A 15,312-nucleotide genomic window follows, 5' to 3' on the forward strand; every position below is an offset into this window, starting at 1 on the left:
TCTAGTAAAAGATTTGGTTCATATGTATTTTATACACATGTCTTGCAGCCTGCCATTCTTTGTTATGTATACACTATTCTAACATGTATTTCTGTAACCAATTAGCTGGAAAGGCTGCCTTGCTCATCTTTCATTTTCATTTTGTTCTTTCTTTTCTTCTCTAGATTGCAAAGTCCACGAGGGAAGGATTTATACAGGAATGCCTCTTGCCACAGCCTGAGTTGTCATATGGATTTCCTCAGGTCAGCCTCCGATTAACTGACAGCAGTGCATGTTTGCAGGAGATGGATCTAGCAGATGAAATCTCTTTCATTAACAGTGCTGCATTCTTCTGCAGGTTAGTGTTCCTTTCTTTTCATAAAATACATTGGTGAATGTGTTTCTATTCAGAGTATTAATATAGAGCCAGGACATAAAACTGGTGTGTAGCTTTGTAGGAATATTGTAAATGATGCTGATGCTCATATTTTAATCTTAAAGCAGCCAGCACCTTTCACGTTATATAGGGCCTGCGTCATATTCCCATCCGCATGGAATAGAGCATTATGCTGCATGCCTATTAAGCAAGGGGACCATGATCCCCCCAGATTCCAGAATGCCCTAACACTCTTAGAAATGGAATTTAAGAAATCCATGATTTAAGACTAATGTATTTCCAAGATGCTAACTGTGAACTGTGGAAAATATTCAAATAAACTCTTATGAACAGGATACATCCCTAAGCTATTTTTATGTCTTCAATTTTATGTTTCCTGGGCTGGAGGTGTGGGGGAGGGGGACTCTTTAACTATTTCTGGTATGAGCCAGTGATGAGGGAAGAAGGGTATCTTAAAATACTTCAGAAATAAAATTTCTGACCCAAACTGTAATAAAAGTGCATCAATTCATTTTTGCTTTTTTCAGTTTATTATATTAAGTTTAATATTGCATGGAAACAAATTTCACAAACTGGTAGAACTTAATCCTGTGAGGGCCAGGGGAGTTGCGGAGGGCTTGAGGCTGAGCCATGAGTGGAAAGGCCTGTGGCAGAGAGAGCCGCGCAGTGAGGTGCTGCTCTCTGGCCGGCTTCCTGCCACAAGGCTTGTCCAGGGTGCCTGCAGCTTTAAGAGGGGCCAGGAGACAGGAACTATAGAGTCCTGATTAATTTGGATGGAGTGTCCACCAGGGCACCTGCAGGCCTCTTTTTTCGGGAAAAAAAAAACAAAAAAAAAAAAAAACACCACCCTCCTCCTTGTCCACACACACCTTTTTCCGAAAGAGCTCTTACATGTCTTACTAATCTATTAGAGTTCTTTGAAGGGGTTAACAAACATGCGGACAAGGGGGATCCAGTAGATATAGTATACTTAGATTTTCAGAAAGCCTTTGACAAGGTCTCTCACCAGAGGCTCTTGTGTAAATTACATGGCCATGGGATAAGAGGGAAGGTCCTTTCTTGGATTGAGAACTGGTTAAAAGACAGGAAACAAAGGGTAGGAATAAATGGCAAATTTTCAGAATGGAGAGGGGTAACTAGTCATATCCCCCAAGGGTCAGTCCTGGGACCAATCCTTTTCAACTTATTCATAAATGATCTGGAGAAAGGGGTAAGCAGTGAGGTGGTAAAGTTTGTGGATGATACCAAATTGTTTAGGATAGTCAAGACAGAAGCAGACTTTGAGGGACTCCAAGAAGATCTCACCAAACTGAGTGACTGGGAAACAAAATGGCAAATGAAATTTAATGTGGATTAAGTGTAAAGTAATGAACATTGGGAAAAATAACCCCAACTATACGTATAGTATGAGGGGGCTAATTTGGCTATGACAAATCAGGAAAGAGATCTTGGAGTTATCGTGGATAGTTCTCTGAAAACGTCCACACGGTGTGCAGCGGTGGTCAAAAAGGCAAATAGGATGCTAGGAATTATTAAGAAAGGGATAGAAAATAAGATACAGAATATCTTACTGCCCCTATATAAAACTATGGTACACCCACAGCTTGAATACTGTGTACAGATGTGGTCTCCTCATCTCAAAAAAGATATTTTGGCCTTGGAAAGGGTTCAGAAAAGGGCAACTAAAATGATTAGGGGTTTGGAACAGGTCCCATATGAGAGAGGTTAAAGCGACTGGGACTTTTCAGTTTAGAGAAGAGGAGACTGAGGGGGGATATGATAGAGGTCTATAAAATCATGAGTGGTGTGGAGAGGGCGGATAAAGAAAAGTTATTTATTAGTTCCCATAATAGAAGAACTAGAGGACACCAAATGAAATTAATGGGTAGCAGGTTTAAAACTAATAAAAGGAAGTTCTTCTTCACACAGCGTGTAGTCAACCTGTGGAACTCCTTGCCAGAGGAGGATGTGAAGGCTATAACAGAGTTTAAAGAGAAGCTAGATGATTTCATGGAGGTTAGGTCCATAAAAGGCTATTAGCCAGGGGATAGAAATGGTGTCCCTGGCCTGTTTGTCAGAGGCTGGAGAAGGATGGCAGGAGACAAATCGCTTGATCATTGTCTTCGGTCCACCCTCTCTGGGGCACCTGGTGCTGGCTACTGTGGGCAGACAGGATACTGGGCTAGATGGACCTTTGGTCTGACCCAGTACAGCCATTCTTATGTTAAAAAGGCTTCTTCCTTATAGAGAGAGGATTACCAAGGCTGGAAAAAACCCTATGTTCTTTTGATTTACTTTTGGAGGAACACAATTGCAGTGTGGACGTAACTGAGGTTTTATCGGAAAAATGGCTGTTTTTTCCGACAAAACTTTATAGTGTAGACATACCCCCAGTCTTTTTAATCTATCCTCAGATAGAGCTGTTCCACATCCTTGGTCATTTTTCTTGACTTCTTCTGTACTTTTTTCAATTGTAATATACTTGTATTGAGATATAGTACTGGTTGCTCTATGCAGTATTCAAGATATAGATGTACTGTGGATTTACATAGTAGCAATATAATATTTTATCTTATTATCTATCCCTTTTCCTAACAATTGCTAATATTTTTTAGCTCTTTGTATTGCCACTATTCATTGAGCAGATGTTTCCAGAAAACTATCCTCCATGGCTGTAAGGTCTCTTTCTTGAGTGTCAGTTTAGACTTGCTCATTTTGTATGTATAATTTGGATTATGTTTTCCAAATGTGTATTACTTTGCACTCATGAACATTGAATTTCTCCTATCGTATTGCCCAGTCATCCAGTTTTGTGAGATCCTTTTGGAATTCTTCGCAGGCTGCTTTGGCCTTAAATATCTTGAGTAATTTAGTATCTTATACAAATGTTGCCATCTCACTGTTCACCCTCTTTTCCCAAATCATTTATAAATATTTTGCACAGCATAGGTCCCAGTGCAGATTCGTGGTTACCCCACAATTTACCTCTGTTCTTTGTTTTCTATTTTTAACCAGTAACTGATCCACAAGAGGACCCTCTCTCTTATCACAACACTGCTTACTTTGCTTAAGAGCCTTTGGTGTTGGACCTTTCCCAAAGTCTATCCATTGATCATCCTTAGGGTGTGTCTAGACTACCTAGTTTTGTCGACAAAAGTGGACTTTTGTCGACAAAACAATACCAGCGTCTACACTACCGCGGAGTTCTGTCGACATAACGTCGACAGAACTCCGCAGTTTTGTCGACGCTGGTATACCTCCTTTTACGAGGCATAACACTTTCTGTCGACAGAACTCTATCGACAGAAGGTATTATTGCCTGTAACACTGCGTCCAGACTACGGAGTTCTGTCGACAAAGCAGCTTGCTTTGTCGACAGAACTCCATGTGTCTGGACGCAAATTGTCGACGGAAGTTTTGTCGACAGTATCTGTCGACAAAACTTCCGTCGACAAAACACGGTAGTCTACACGTACCCTTATTCACATATTTCTTGACTGTCTCAAAGAATTCTAATACGTTGGTTTAAGCACTGGTCCCTTTATAAGTTTAAATGTGCAAAGTATTATTTGCAGTCAAGGTATATTACAAAGCATAATATATGTATTTTACCTTTTCTGAATTCCCTGTCTTATACTATATGTTGACTGTTGATACAGATTTTGAGGTTTACATATTTTGGTGTGTATAAAGAGAGATAATGTCTTTCCAAAATAGGTGGAGTACTGTTTGTACCAGCAATTTGTGCTAGTCCCTAATGCAGTGGCCCCCAACCTTTTGGGGCTGCCGGGTGCCCGGGGCCGGGGCCGTGCATGTGCTGTGTGCCCAGTGCCGGTGCCACCCATGCGCTGCAATTCCGGGGCTGGCGCCGCTCACCCAGGAGCCGGCATCACCCACGCGCTGCGCGCCTGGAGCCGGCTCCGCTCCTGCGCTGCGTTCCCAGGGGCGGGGATGCCCATACGCCATGCGCCCAAGGCCAGCACAGCCCATGTACCGCGCGCCTGGGGGCGGGGCTGCCCATACGCTGCACGCCCAGGGTCCGGCACTGCCCTTGCACCGTGTGCCCGCGGGCGGGGCTGGCTCTGATCACTCGGTGGGTGCACAGTAATGTCCCAGCGTGTGCCATGGCACCCGTGGGCACTGCGTTGGGGACCACTGCCCTAATGTGTATGTTCTCTCAAGAATTATATCACCTTTAAACTATATGCAAAGGGCAAACAGCTTTGCATACAATAGCAGAAAAACAAGGAGAAAAGAGGAACATACATTTGCTTTTATTCAGCAAAGCACACGCTTAACTTTAAGCACTGGTCTCATTAACTTCATTGGGACTAATTTTTCACATAAAGTTATTCATGGTTTAACTGTTTTGGATTGAGGCTCAAATGGATTATTTTTTGTTTCAGAAACCGGGTGTGTGATGCTTATTCAGTAACCAATCACAAAAGAGGAAAGGCCTCCTTCTGCCAAAGTCTCTAACATAAAAGTTGAAGTAATGTGTGAACTAATAGAAAGGGCAAGGCTTTCTACAGCCCAAAGGGAAGAGTGAAAAATACTTCCCCAGCCAAAGCCCAGAGTGGGATGTGTTGTGTTGAGTAGAGGTCCTTTCCGGATGTGTCTGTTCCTGCAGACTACCAGGTGTTTGTTACCTATAGACCTGTTAGCATCATATCATGACTCCCCTGCCAATTAATAAGACTTCGCTGCATAACGCTCTTAGCTATTGCATATTAGGGCTGTATCCATTCTTGATCCTGGCAGTATTTTAAAGGTCAAGACTAACAGCCTACTTGACAGACACAGTCGTTACACACAGGCTTATCTGGAGAAGAAGCATTTTTCCTAGTACCTGCCTTTATCACCAATTTACATGTTCAGGTGGTGGGGGAAAAATCTGCAGGGAAATTTAAAGAAAAATTACTTGAAGATTCCTGCACCTTGAATATTACAGTAACAAGTCTGAAGTCAGAAAGTGTAAACTGGCTTTTGGAGTGCTTTCTCTCCATTCTCTCTGTGTGGCATAGATCATAAACTTTTGTTTATGGCAGCAGTCTCAACTGCCATGGGATTTGCCAGCAGAGCTACTCTGTGATAGCTTTCACCTTTTGAATGTTTTCAAAGGAAAGCTTCATTTATGCTGACATTTCTTTCACCAAGTAACTTAGGGTATGTCTACACTACCCCGCTACTTCGAACTAGCGGGGTAATGTAGGCATACTGCACTTGCAAATGAAGCCCGGGATTTGAATTTCCCGGGCTTCATTTGCATAAGCCGGGCGCCGCCATTTTTAAATCCCGGCTAGTTCGAACCCCGTGCCGCGCGGCTACACGCGGACGGAGTAGCTAGTTCGGATTAGGCTTCTAATCCGAACTAGCTGTACTCCTCGTGGAATGACTCCTCGTGGATTTAAAAATGGCGGCGCCCGGCTTATGCAAATGAAGCCCGGGAAATTCAAATCCCGGGCTTCATTTGCAAGTGCGGTATGCCTACATTACCCCACTAGTTCGAACTAGCGGGGTAGTGTAGACATACCCTTATATAGTCTCTTGTTCTAATTTCTGTCAGTTCATTGATCCCGTGTTCATGTCGTTAAAACAGGGCGTGGGGTGTGTACATTGCCGCACCCTATTCTTAAGGACGATGTTTGTGTCTTGGAGCTGTAAACTGCAGAGGTGTCAGTAGTACACTTGAAAATATGTACATAATATAAACATTTCCCTTTTCTTTCCTTCTTTGTGGTGGTCTTTTTTTTTATCAACTCCTATAAAAGCAACACAAGCAAAAACTTATCATTGTTCTGTGGCACGTGATAAGAACTGGATTACATATTGCACAAATCACATAGAGCTTTTTTTATTGTTATGTTTATCTAGGCATTACATTTGGTACATATTTATTACTCAAACTAACAACTTCTCTTATCACTTCGGAGCCTCTGTAACAGGTTTACATAAGGGAGCAGAGCCAAACAACAATTCCCAACCTGTAAGGTCCCCTGAATCTTGGAGAAAATTGCTGATTTCTCAACGACAGAGCAAAGATTTAGGCCTGGTGAGGTTGAGAATAGAGAGTGTAAGTTTTTTGGAACAAGGAATATCTTCCTATATGTCTGAATAGTGTCTAGCACCTTTGTGGGGCTCTATTATTACCTTTAATAAAAAAGTCTTAGTGAGGCAAATTTTTTTCATTTAATTGAGATTTGTTTTCTCTGTGCTTTAGGCTCTATTGAGTTAGTTTTTCAAAGCTAACTCACTTAATTTTGAGAGTACATTTGTCTCCACCCTCATATGCAATCAATTCCCTTCTTTGTTGTATTGAGAGACGCTGGCAGTAGGAGCTGTTACATAATGAGTTTTCAAGAACTGCATTCTTCCAGAACAAAAGCAACAAAGACTCTTGTGATTTATGTTTTTTTCATTTTAGGTGATTGTGATCTAGGAGTTGTGTGGTCAGAACTTTCCATTTTGTCCCTTGTCCAGGTCATACTGTCAATTAAAATAACATGTGAACACATTATTTTCCACTCATAAAACACCTGGTTTGACTGAAAAAAAACCAAACCCCTATGCCCTGTCTTCGTCAGCCCAGGGCAGGTAAATTACTACCTCTTGGGCTTAAGCTCTGTACACTAGACTCAAAGCACCTTACTATTAATCCACATAGGCATTGACACCTTGTTTCTAGCAACTTTTTTTTTTCCTCTTTACCTAGAATTTCTCTGGTGGTATAGTGGGGGCAGGAGAGCTGAAGAGCATTCTAAGGGCTTGTCTACACCAGGGTTCCCTCTAAGTCAGTGTTTCTCAAACTGTGCTCTGCAGAGCCGAGACATCTCCATGGGCTCCGCGAGGTTGACAAACTGGAAGCATCGATAGGTACAACACATACAGTCCATGGACTGCTGGGGCTCCGCATAAGTACAACACATACAATCAGTGGACCGCAGGGGCTCCGCATCAATTTTTACGCATGTAAAGGGCTCTGGAGCCCAAAAAGTTTGAGAACCGCTACTCTAAGCTATCTGGCCAAGCAGCTGTCTAATAAGCTCTGTGCAGCAGGTCAGGGCTACCATGCACGGAGCTGCCATGGCCGGGGAGATGCCCCCTCTCCCCCGGCTGTGGAAGCTCCCTGCTGGGTTCAGAAGAATATGCCTCTCCCCCGGCCCCAGCATAGAGCTGCTGCAGCCTGGGGAGAAGTGCGCTCCTTTGGCCCCAGAAGCGTATCTCATGATTTCTATACTTCCTTAGTTTATTTTAGGATCAAGTAGGGATGGATTCAGAAACCTGTGATTTTTAGTGAATTCTTTTACTCTTAGAAATTATCTAATCCTAATTTGAATGAAAAGTTGTACATGTAGAAAAAGGTCTAACACTAGCTGTATGTGAGAAACTACATTCGATTGACCGATCTTTTTAGTGGCTATCTGGGGGGAAAAGAGTCTTCTTCAATTTTATGTGCAAAGTGACTTCCTTTCCTTTTTTGGAAACTATTCTGGACGCTTAAGGACTATAAGGGTGTGTCTACAGTTGGCCTCTGCAAGCTAACTTGGGCTATGAGACTTTATTTGCAGTTGTAGATTTCCAGGTTCTGACTGGAGCCTGGGCTCTAGGACCATGTGAAGTGGGAGGTTCCCAGAGCTTAGGCGCAGCCCAAGTCTACCCTGAAGTGAAACAGTCCCTCAGTTGGATCTCTGGGAGCCTGAGTTGGCTGGCACAGACCAGCTGCAGATTGCTGTTTGCAGTGTAGATATAGCCTCAGCAGCCCTGTAGTGGGTCGGAGTGGTGGCCCACTGATCCCAAAGGGGAGGCACCCCTCCCAGAGCTTTGGTAGGTTGCACCTGGCCCTAATGATCCACCTGGCCAGAAGCCAGGAGGTGGGGTCAGAGAGATAAAAGGCCAGCCAGTGAGACCAGAAGCCTCCCCTGTACACCCAGGAGAAGAGCTGGATCCAGGAGAGGTGGAGAACTGGCTTGGCTGCCGGGGCTCCTCCTGGACGGGAACCAGGAGGGATTGCTTACCGCACCAGGGTTTCTGGAGAAGCTGCTGTGGACTAGACTGGACCACCGGGACCCCAGCTGGATCTGGTACCTTCTGACTCCCCGAGAGACCTACCCAGGTACATGCTGAGGGGGAGAAGGGAAGTGGCCCAGGGAACAGCACTGACAATTAGACGCCTGGGCCTGGGGACAATTAGACGCTGGAGCCCCTGCTGACCCAGCAGGAGTTGGTACTGCTGCTTCTCGGGCCCTGGGCTGGGACGCAGTGGAGTGGGCGGGCCTGCGTCCCCTCTGCCACCCACCTACCGGGTGGCAGTCTCCCTCTCTCTGCCACTGCAGTTGAGCTGCCTGCTCCTCCCCAGCAAGGAGACAAATGCTACTCTGAACTGTCAAACTGTTTTCTTTACCGCCCCGCCCTGAACCAAGGCTGGGCTTTTCCAGACTGTTTGCCTGCCGCCCTGCCCTGACGAAAGGCTGGGATCCTCAAACGCTTTCCTTTGCCGCCCTGCCCTGAACCAAAGCCAGGCTTTGAATATTGCCTTTGTTGCCCCACCCTGAATTGCTGGCCTGCCCCGAACCCAGGCCGGGCCTTGGACTGTTTATTTTGCTGCCCTGCCTTGAGCCAAGGCCTGGCTTCTTATTGTTTACTTTGCCACTCCATCCTGAGGTAAGGGAGTGGGGGAATCAAGGCTCGGGTTGGACTATTTGTTGCCGCCTGCCTGGGGCAAGGGCGCGGCGGGAGACAAGAACCACTGCTAATTTTCCCCCAGAGGACTAAACCAGGCATAGTGGATTGGCGTGGCAGCCCACTGACCTCGAAAGGGAGGTGCCCCTCCCAGAGGCAAACAGCTTACAAGTCCCAACAAACACATGCCATTCCAAGAATGATTCTTTATCCCACTTCAGGCATAAAGAGGAATCTGAAATGAAACTCCTACCAGAGCTCAGGCCTGAATAGGATGATGTGTTTTTTACTTTGAGCTTTTCTCTGATGGACTTTTCATATCCACTTATTCTGATAGCTGAAGAGTCAGATGGAGTTGTCCATGCTACATTTCGCCTTAAGCAAATTGGACTACACACCTCCTTGAAGAGTTTGGAGGCCTTTTCAAGCATGAGATACCAATGGGCTCTTGCATAGAAGAACAGGCAGCAGTCAGTGGCTGTGAAGTTTCAGCTTATCCATCCTTCAAATCTCATTTGATTCTTAGCCCTAACACCTAGCTTTCCATTTCTACACCTCCCTAGCAGCTCATTATAAACTGGTCGAATTGACAGTTTGAGCACCAGGCATTGAATGTTTAATTCTCGAGAATCAGTGGATCCTTTTCTCTTTTATTCTTGGTGTTTTCCCTAATGTGCTGGTTACATTGTTCAGCACTCAAGATGAATGTAGCAGGATTAGACATGAATATACCAGTTATTCTTGCACTTGAAGTTGTGTAACTTTTTTCTTCATGTTGTGCTTTCCACAGAGTATCTTTCTTGGCCATCACAAGTAAAGGTCACCAGTTAGGTTGCAAAAAATATTTGAAGTTGAATGTTGTGTTGGGTGCAGTGTTTGCTGAAGGAGCTCAGTTGTGATTTGTCGATGTCTAGGGAGGAGGGGTTAGAAAGGAAGGCTTATCTGTTGGTGCTCCTGCCATTATATTTGTATCTGTAATCTGAGCATTTTCTGTCCTGTAAAATCCTTCTCCCTCATGGCCTAAGGCAAAACGTTTTAAATTGTTTTTGTAAGTGATTTGGGTAGAGAAAGGATCTGCTTACCCGCAAGTGTGGAATCTGCACTTCACTGTAGTGGCAGCATGCCTCAAGCCTGACTCAGAAAGATCCCTTGATCGGGGGGTCAGAAAGTAGTTTTGTCTCCGTATCTTTTGGTCCCTGGTCACTGCCAATTGTGGTAGCATAATCTAAGTGCAATGGTGCTGTGCAATGGTGCTGTGGTTGACTAGGAAACTCCCAAATGTCCTTCTGCTATTAATTACTTCCAGTCATTACTGCCAAACTTGGCAGTAATTTGACCCAGAGTCAAAAGGTTCTGTTATCCCTTTATCAATTCACTGAGTCATTCAGGACTCTCATGATTTTTATACTTCCTTATTTTATTTTACTCCATCAGAATTTTAGGATTAAGTAGGGATTTGTAGTGAGTTATATCACTGTTAGAAATTACCCAAACATAATTTGTTTATTATTGCTCTGCATAGTGTATGCAGCATTTTTCAAACACATTCTGTTCCAAGATACTTACAAGATTGAACATTTATTCCAAATCTTCTTAGCAGGAATTGTTTATTTTGAATTGATGGTACCATAAGATTCTATAACAAGGGTATTCAGTTATTTTTGTCAAGGTCCACATTTAAGGTATAGCGAAACTTCAGAGATTCCAGAGAAAATAATATAAAAATGATAACATTAAAGCTTTTGATCCAGGCTCCCACAGAATTCTTGCCAGCAAGCTAAAGTAGTATGGATTGGATAAATGGACTGTAAGATGGCTAGATAATCAGGCTCAACAGGTAGTGAGGAATGGCTTAATGTCTGATTGGTGATAGGCATCAAGGGGGGCCACTTTTGTTCAACATGGTTATTGAAGACCTGCATGTGGGAATGGATTGCACCTTTGGCAAGATTGTAGATAACACTAAACAAAGGGGAGAGGGTAGGGATAAGTCCAGGGTGACCTAAAAATATTGGAAGATTGGACCAAAATAAATCTGATCAGGTTCAATAAGGAGAAGTGCAGAATCCTGCACTTGGAACAGAAGAATCCCAAGCATTGTTACAAGCTAGGGACCGCCTGGCTAAACAGCAGTTCTGCAGAAGAAGACCTGGGGATTACAGTGGATGAGAAGCTGGATATGTGTCAACAGTGTGCCTCTGTAGCCAAGAAGGCTAATGGCATATTTGGTTGCATTGCAAGCAGATCTAGAAAAGTGATTATTCCCATTTATTCAGTGTTGATGAGGCCACATCTGGAGTATTGCATCCAGTTCTGGGTGCCTGATTACAAAAAGGATGTGGACACATTGGAGAAGGTTCAGCAGAGAGCAACCAAAATGATTAGGGGTCTGGATCACATGACCTTCAAGGAGAGGAGAGGGGGAGAGAGATATGCTAGAGGGCAGGTGTAAGGGTGCATTTGGGGAATGGAACACACACACACACCCTTTTCTGTAGCTTCTACCCCGAGGAGGGGCACTCAGCTGTGTTTCCTCCACCGTCCTTACAATTTAGCTATGTTCCCTCCACCCATTTCACCAGTGTTCCACGTGATCCACTCTGAGACCTGTGGTCCTAGCACCCTCAGCCGCACCGTTATCCTTCAATTATCACACCCTTACTTGTCCCAGAGTGTCTTTATTCACATTGGCAGTGCCTCAGTTGGTACATGGCCAACAAAAACCTACATTGGCATACCCAGGCGCCGGGGGGAGGAGTAGGAGGACCCGGGCCCACCCTCTCTGCCGGGTGCCAGCCCAGGGCCCTGTGGGGTAGAAAACCACACTCTCCCCCTTTTGGTTGATGGGGACATCGCCCTGGGCCACTTCCTACTCTGCCAACTCACAGGCCCAGCCAAGAGGCCCCGCCCTGGACCACTTCCTACCTCACCGACCTTACGGACCGCTACCCGCGAAGTCGGTCGCCCAGGTCCTCAGTTCCTTCATGGTCCTGTTCTGAGAGGCTTTCAGTCAGGGCTTCCACCCTTGCCCTCCCCGATCTTTGCTGCCGGGGCTTCTTCCCCTGCAGCCATCCTCCCCCTCTGGGTCCTTGCCGCTGAGACTTCCTTCCCCGCAGCTATTAACCTACCTCCCTCTCTGATCGTGCGGCACGCCATTTTTAAATAGCACACCGCAGCGGATGCTGGGTATGCTGCGCGCTAGACACCTCCTTTCCCCCCGTCCCACGCACGCTCCCCACAGCCATGTCCGAGCGGCTTGAGGAGCCAGCGCATGCGCTATCGGGCCACTGCCACGCTGCTCGCCCTCTTCCCTGAGGTGGCGGCATTTTATCAGGAGTGCGGGGCTCGGATGCCCCGTCACAGCAGGAATAGGGTCCAGAGTGACCTAGACAAATTAGAGGTTTGGACCAAAAGAAATCTGATGAGGTTCAACAAGGACAAGTGCAGAGTCCTGCACTTGGGATGGAAGAATCCCAAGCGTTACAGGCTGGGGACTGAATGGCTAAGTAGCAGTCCTGCAGAAAAGGACCTGGGGATTACAGTGGATGAGAAGCTGGATATGAGTCAACAGTGTGCCCTTGTAGCCAAGAAGGATAATGGCATATTAAGTTGCATTAGGAGGTGCATTGCCAGCAGATCCAGAGACGTGATTATTCCTCTTTATTCGGCTCTGGTGAGGCCATGTCTGGAGAATTGTGTCCAGTTCTGGGCTCCCCACTATAGAAAGGATGTGGACGCATTGGAGAGGGTCCAGCGGAGGGTGACGAAAATGATAAGGGGGATGGAGCACATGACCTATGAGGCGAGGCTGAGGGAATTGGGCCTGTTTAGTCTGCAGAAGAGAAGAGTGAGGGGGGATTTGATAGAGTAACCCTTCTGCCAGGCCGAGTTAATAGCAGCAAGGGCCGGGTTCAGTATCTAGGGGTCTCCTCCCAACAAGGTAATACAAGACCGGCTCGAGCCCCCACCCAGTGACCTGGGAAATCTTACATACACCTCTGGGCACCTCAAAGAGGCAATTCTTCCCCTCTCGCAAGCACAGAGCCTCAGTATAGCAGCAAACCTTTAATAACATGAGGTAACCGACATCAGCATTAACTTGGGAAAACACCACAACTTGGATTCATAGACCAAACATGAGCAAAGATCCTCCCCCCAGCCACGAATCACCCAAAGTCCCAAAAGTCCAACACCCCAAAAGTCTCTGCCCCGGGTCAGTGCTGCCCCAGGGTTCAAAAGTTCATCCGGCAGGGTTTTACCATCCCAACCTGGAGGGGCGGGAATCGATACACCTTACGTGGTCCGCCGATGGCGCCGCCTCTCCATAGGGTTCTGCTGCTGCCCTCAATGCAAGTCACTCCGCCACACTCTACCTGTTGTGCAGTGAGCCGCCTCAGCTGTCCCACGAACTGTCCGGATCCACCAGCCATCTCGGTCTACGCCCCTGGCCGCCAGCTGGTTGCTCCTGCAGCTGCTCCACTGGCTGTCTGCTGCCGCTCCTACCGGCCGCCAGTCGTCCCCGCCAACCACTCTGCTGTCCGCCTGCACCCACCGGTCGTCCCCGCAAACCGCTCTGCAGTCCGCCTGCGCTTGTTGGTTGTCCCTGCAAACTGCTTTGCTAGTAGCTCAGCAGCATAGCGCCAGACTCCCCACAGCAATAGTGATTTCAGCTCTTCCACAGCATAACACCAGGCTCCCCACAGCAACAGTGATTTCAGCTCTTCCACAGCATAACGCCAGGCTCCCCACAGCAACAGTGATTTCAGCTCTTCAGCAAGTTCAGCTCATAATAGAGGAGCCTAAGTGCTAGTGCTCCACTGGCCCACAGTGAAGTTAACTCTGCAGCTCACAACTAGACTCCTAATGGAATCCAAATTAGTTCTGATATTCCACAGTGGAGAGAGGAGGCGGTGCAATCTGTGTTGTTTAGGCTCTCAGACAGGGCCCCACCACCAGGTACAAAGACCTGTCCCCAGCCTCTCTCAATTTGACTGGGTTTGGAACCCATGCCCCTTGTCTAGCGAGTGCTACTTAGTTTATGGCGAATCCCTCTGTCATAAACAGTTCCACCAGTCCATTGTCCTTGATTCACATAATCAGGGTAACAACACTTTTATCCCCCCTGCCTCAGTAATAGAGGGTATGTCTACACTACCCTGCTAGTTCGAACTAGCGGGGTAATGTAGGCATACCGCACTTGCAAATGAAGCCCGGGATTTGAATTTCCCGGGCTTCATTTGCATAAGCGGGGAGCCGCCATTTTTAAAACCCCGCTGGTTCGAACCCCGTGCAGCGCGGCTACACGGGGCACGAACTAGGTAGTTCGAACCCGGCTTCCTAGTTCGAACTACCGTTACCCCTCATTTCACAAGGAGTAACGGTAGTTCGAACTAGGAAGCCTAGTTCGAACTACCTAGTTCGTGCCCCGTGTAGCCGCGCTGCACGGGGTTCGAACCAGCGGGGTTTTAAAAATGGCAGCTCCCCGCTTATGCAAATGAAGCCCCGGAAATTCAAATCCCGGGCTTCATTTGCAAGTGCGGTATGCCTACATTACCCCGCTAGTTCGAACTAGGAGGGTAGTGTAGACAGACTCAGAGAGACTGGGGATCCCACAGTGGCCAAAGTGACCATTACATCAATAATTGCCGTTTTATATGAAAAATAAACACAGCCCAGTAAATATCAGGTGCATTTAATATCAAGTCAAGAAACTATACTATACAAGATGGTTTACTTAGCTAAAGGGCAGTTTATTTAATTGCTTTTAGGTAACTAAAACATTTAATTTAACAGGAAACTATGGACAATTATGTGCTGCAAATAGTCACTTATTTGAGAGAGAGATCAGATAATGGCAGGATGCCTATATCAGTACTGCTGCTCTTTCTCAAAAACAGCCCCATTTTATAATATGCATGGCTGTGACTCTGTTATGCAACAGAGCACCACATCTGAAACAATTTAAAGAAGCATTGCTAATGACCGTCTTTCAGTGAACCTGTCAACAGTAGCAAGCATCAAACAAACAGCTTAGCACAGTTTTAGCCCCCTGTGCCTCTGCAGGACTGTCCATTGCTTTTGTTGTTTTGTTTTTTAAATGCAAACTCTTCCTTCTCCTGCTGTGAGGGACAAAGAGGTGCAGATTTTAGTATCCCTGTCTGATGTCTGGCAAACTTTTGCTAATGGAGGGATGTCTTTTGGCTCCAAGGAGCTGACTGCTCATGACTAATTCATATGACCTACATCAGCATGGAAGC

At 46.1% G+C, this 15,312-nt stretch overlaps 1 protein-coding gene across 12 annotated transcripts in view; it reads left to right on the forward strand.

The window, feature by feature from the left end:
• FAM13A (family with sequence similarity 13 member A) overlaps positions 1–15,312 on the forward strand; it is a 349,887-nt gene that overhangs the window by 218,252 nt on the left and 116,323 nt on the right. For 11 of the 12 annotated variants that reach the window (XR_016349492.1, XM_075929587.2, XM_075929580.2 and 8 more), the window contains one exon: positions 165–337. Coding sequence is in view for 10 of the 12 variants with exons in the window: in XM_075929587.2 (XP_075785702.2) it covers positions 165–337 (173 nt within the window). In the remaining 2 variants the exon portion in view is untranslated. Of the gene's footprint in view, positions 1–164; positions 338–7,631; positions 8,490–15,312 lie in introns of those variants that run through there. The other variant, XM_075929590.2, reaches the window with a different exon arrangement.

The sequence above is a fragment of the Pelodiscus sinensis genome, chromosome 4 (genome assembly GCF_052426305.1).
Source record: "Pelodiscus sinensis isolate ZL-2025 chromosome 4, ASM5242630v1, whole genome shotgun sequence".
Taxonomy (NCBI): domain Eukaryota; kingdom Metazoa; phylum Chordata; order Testudines; family Trionychidae; genus Pelodiscus; species Pelodiscus sinensis.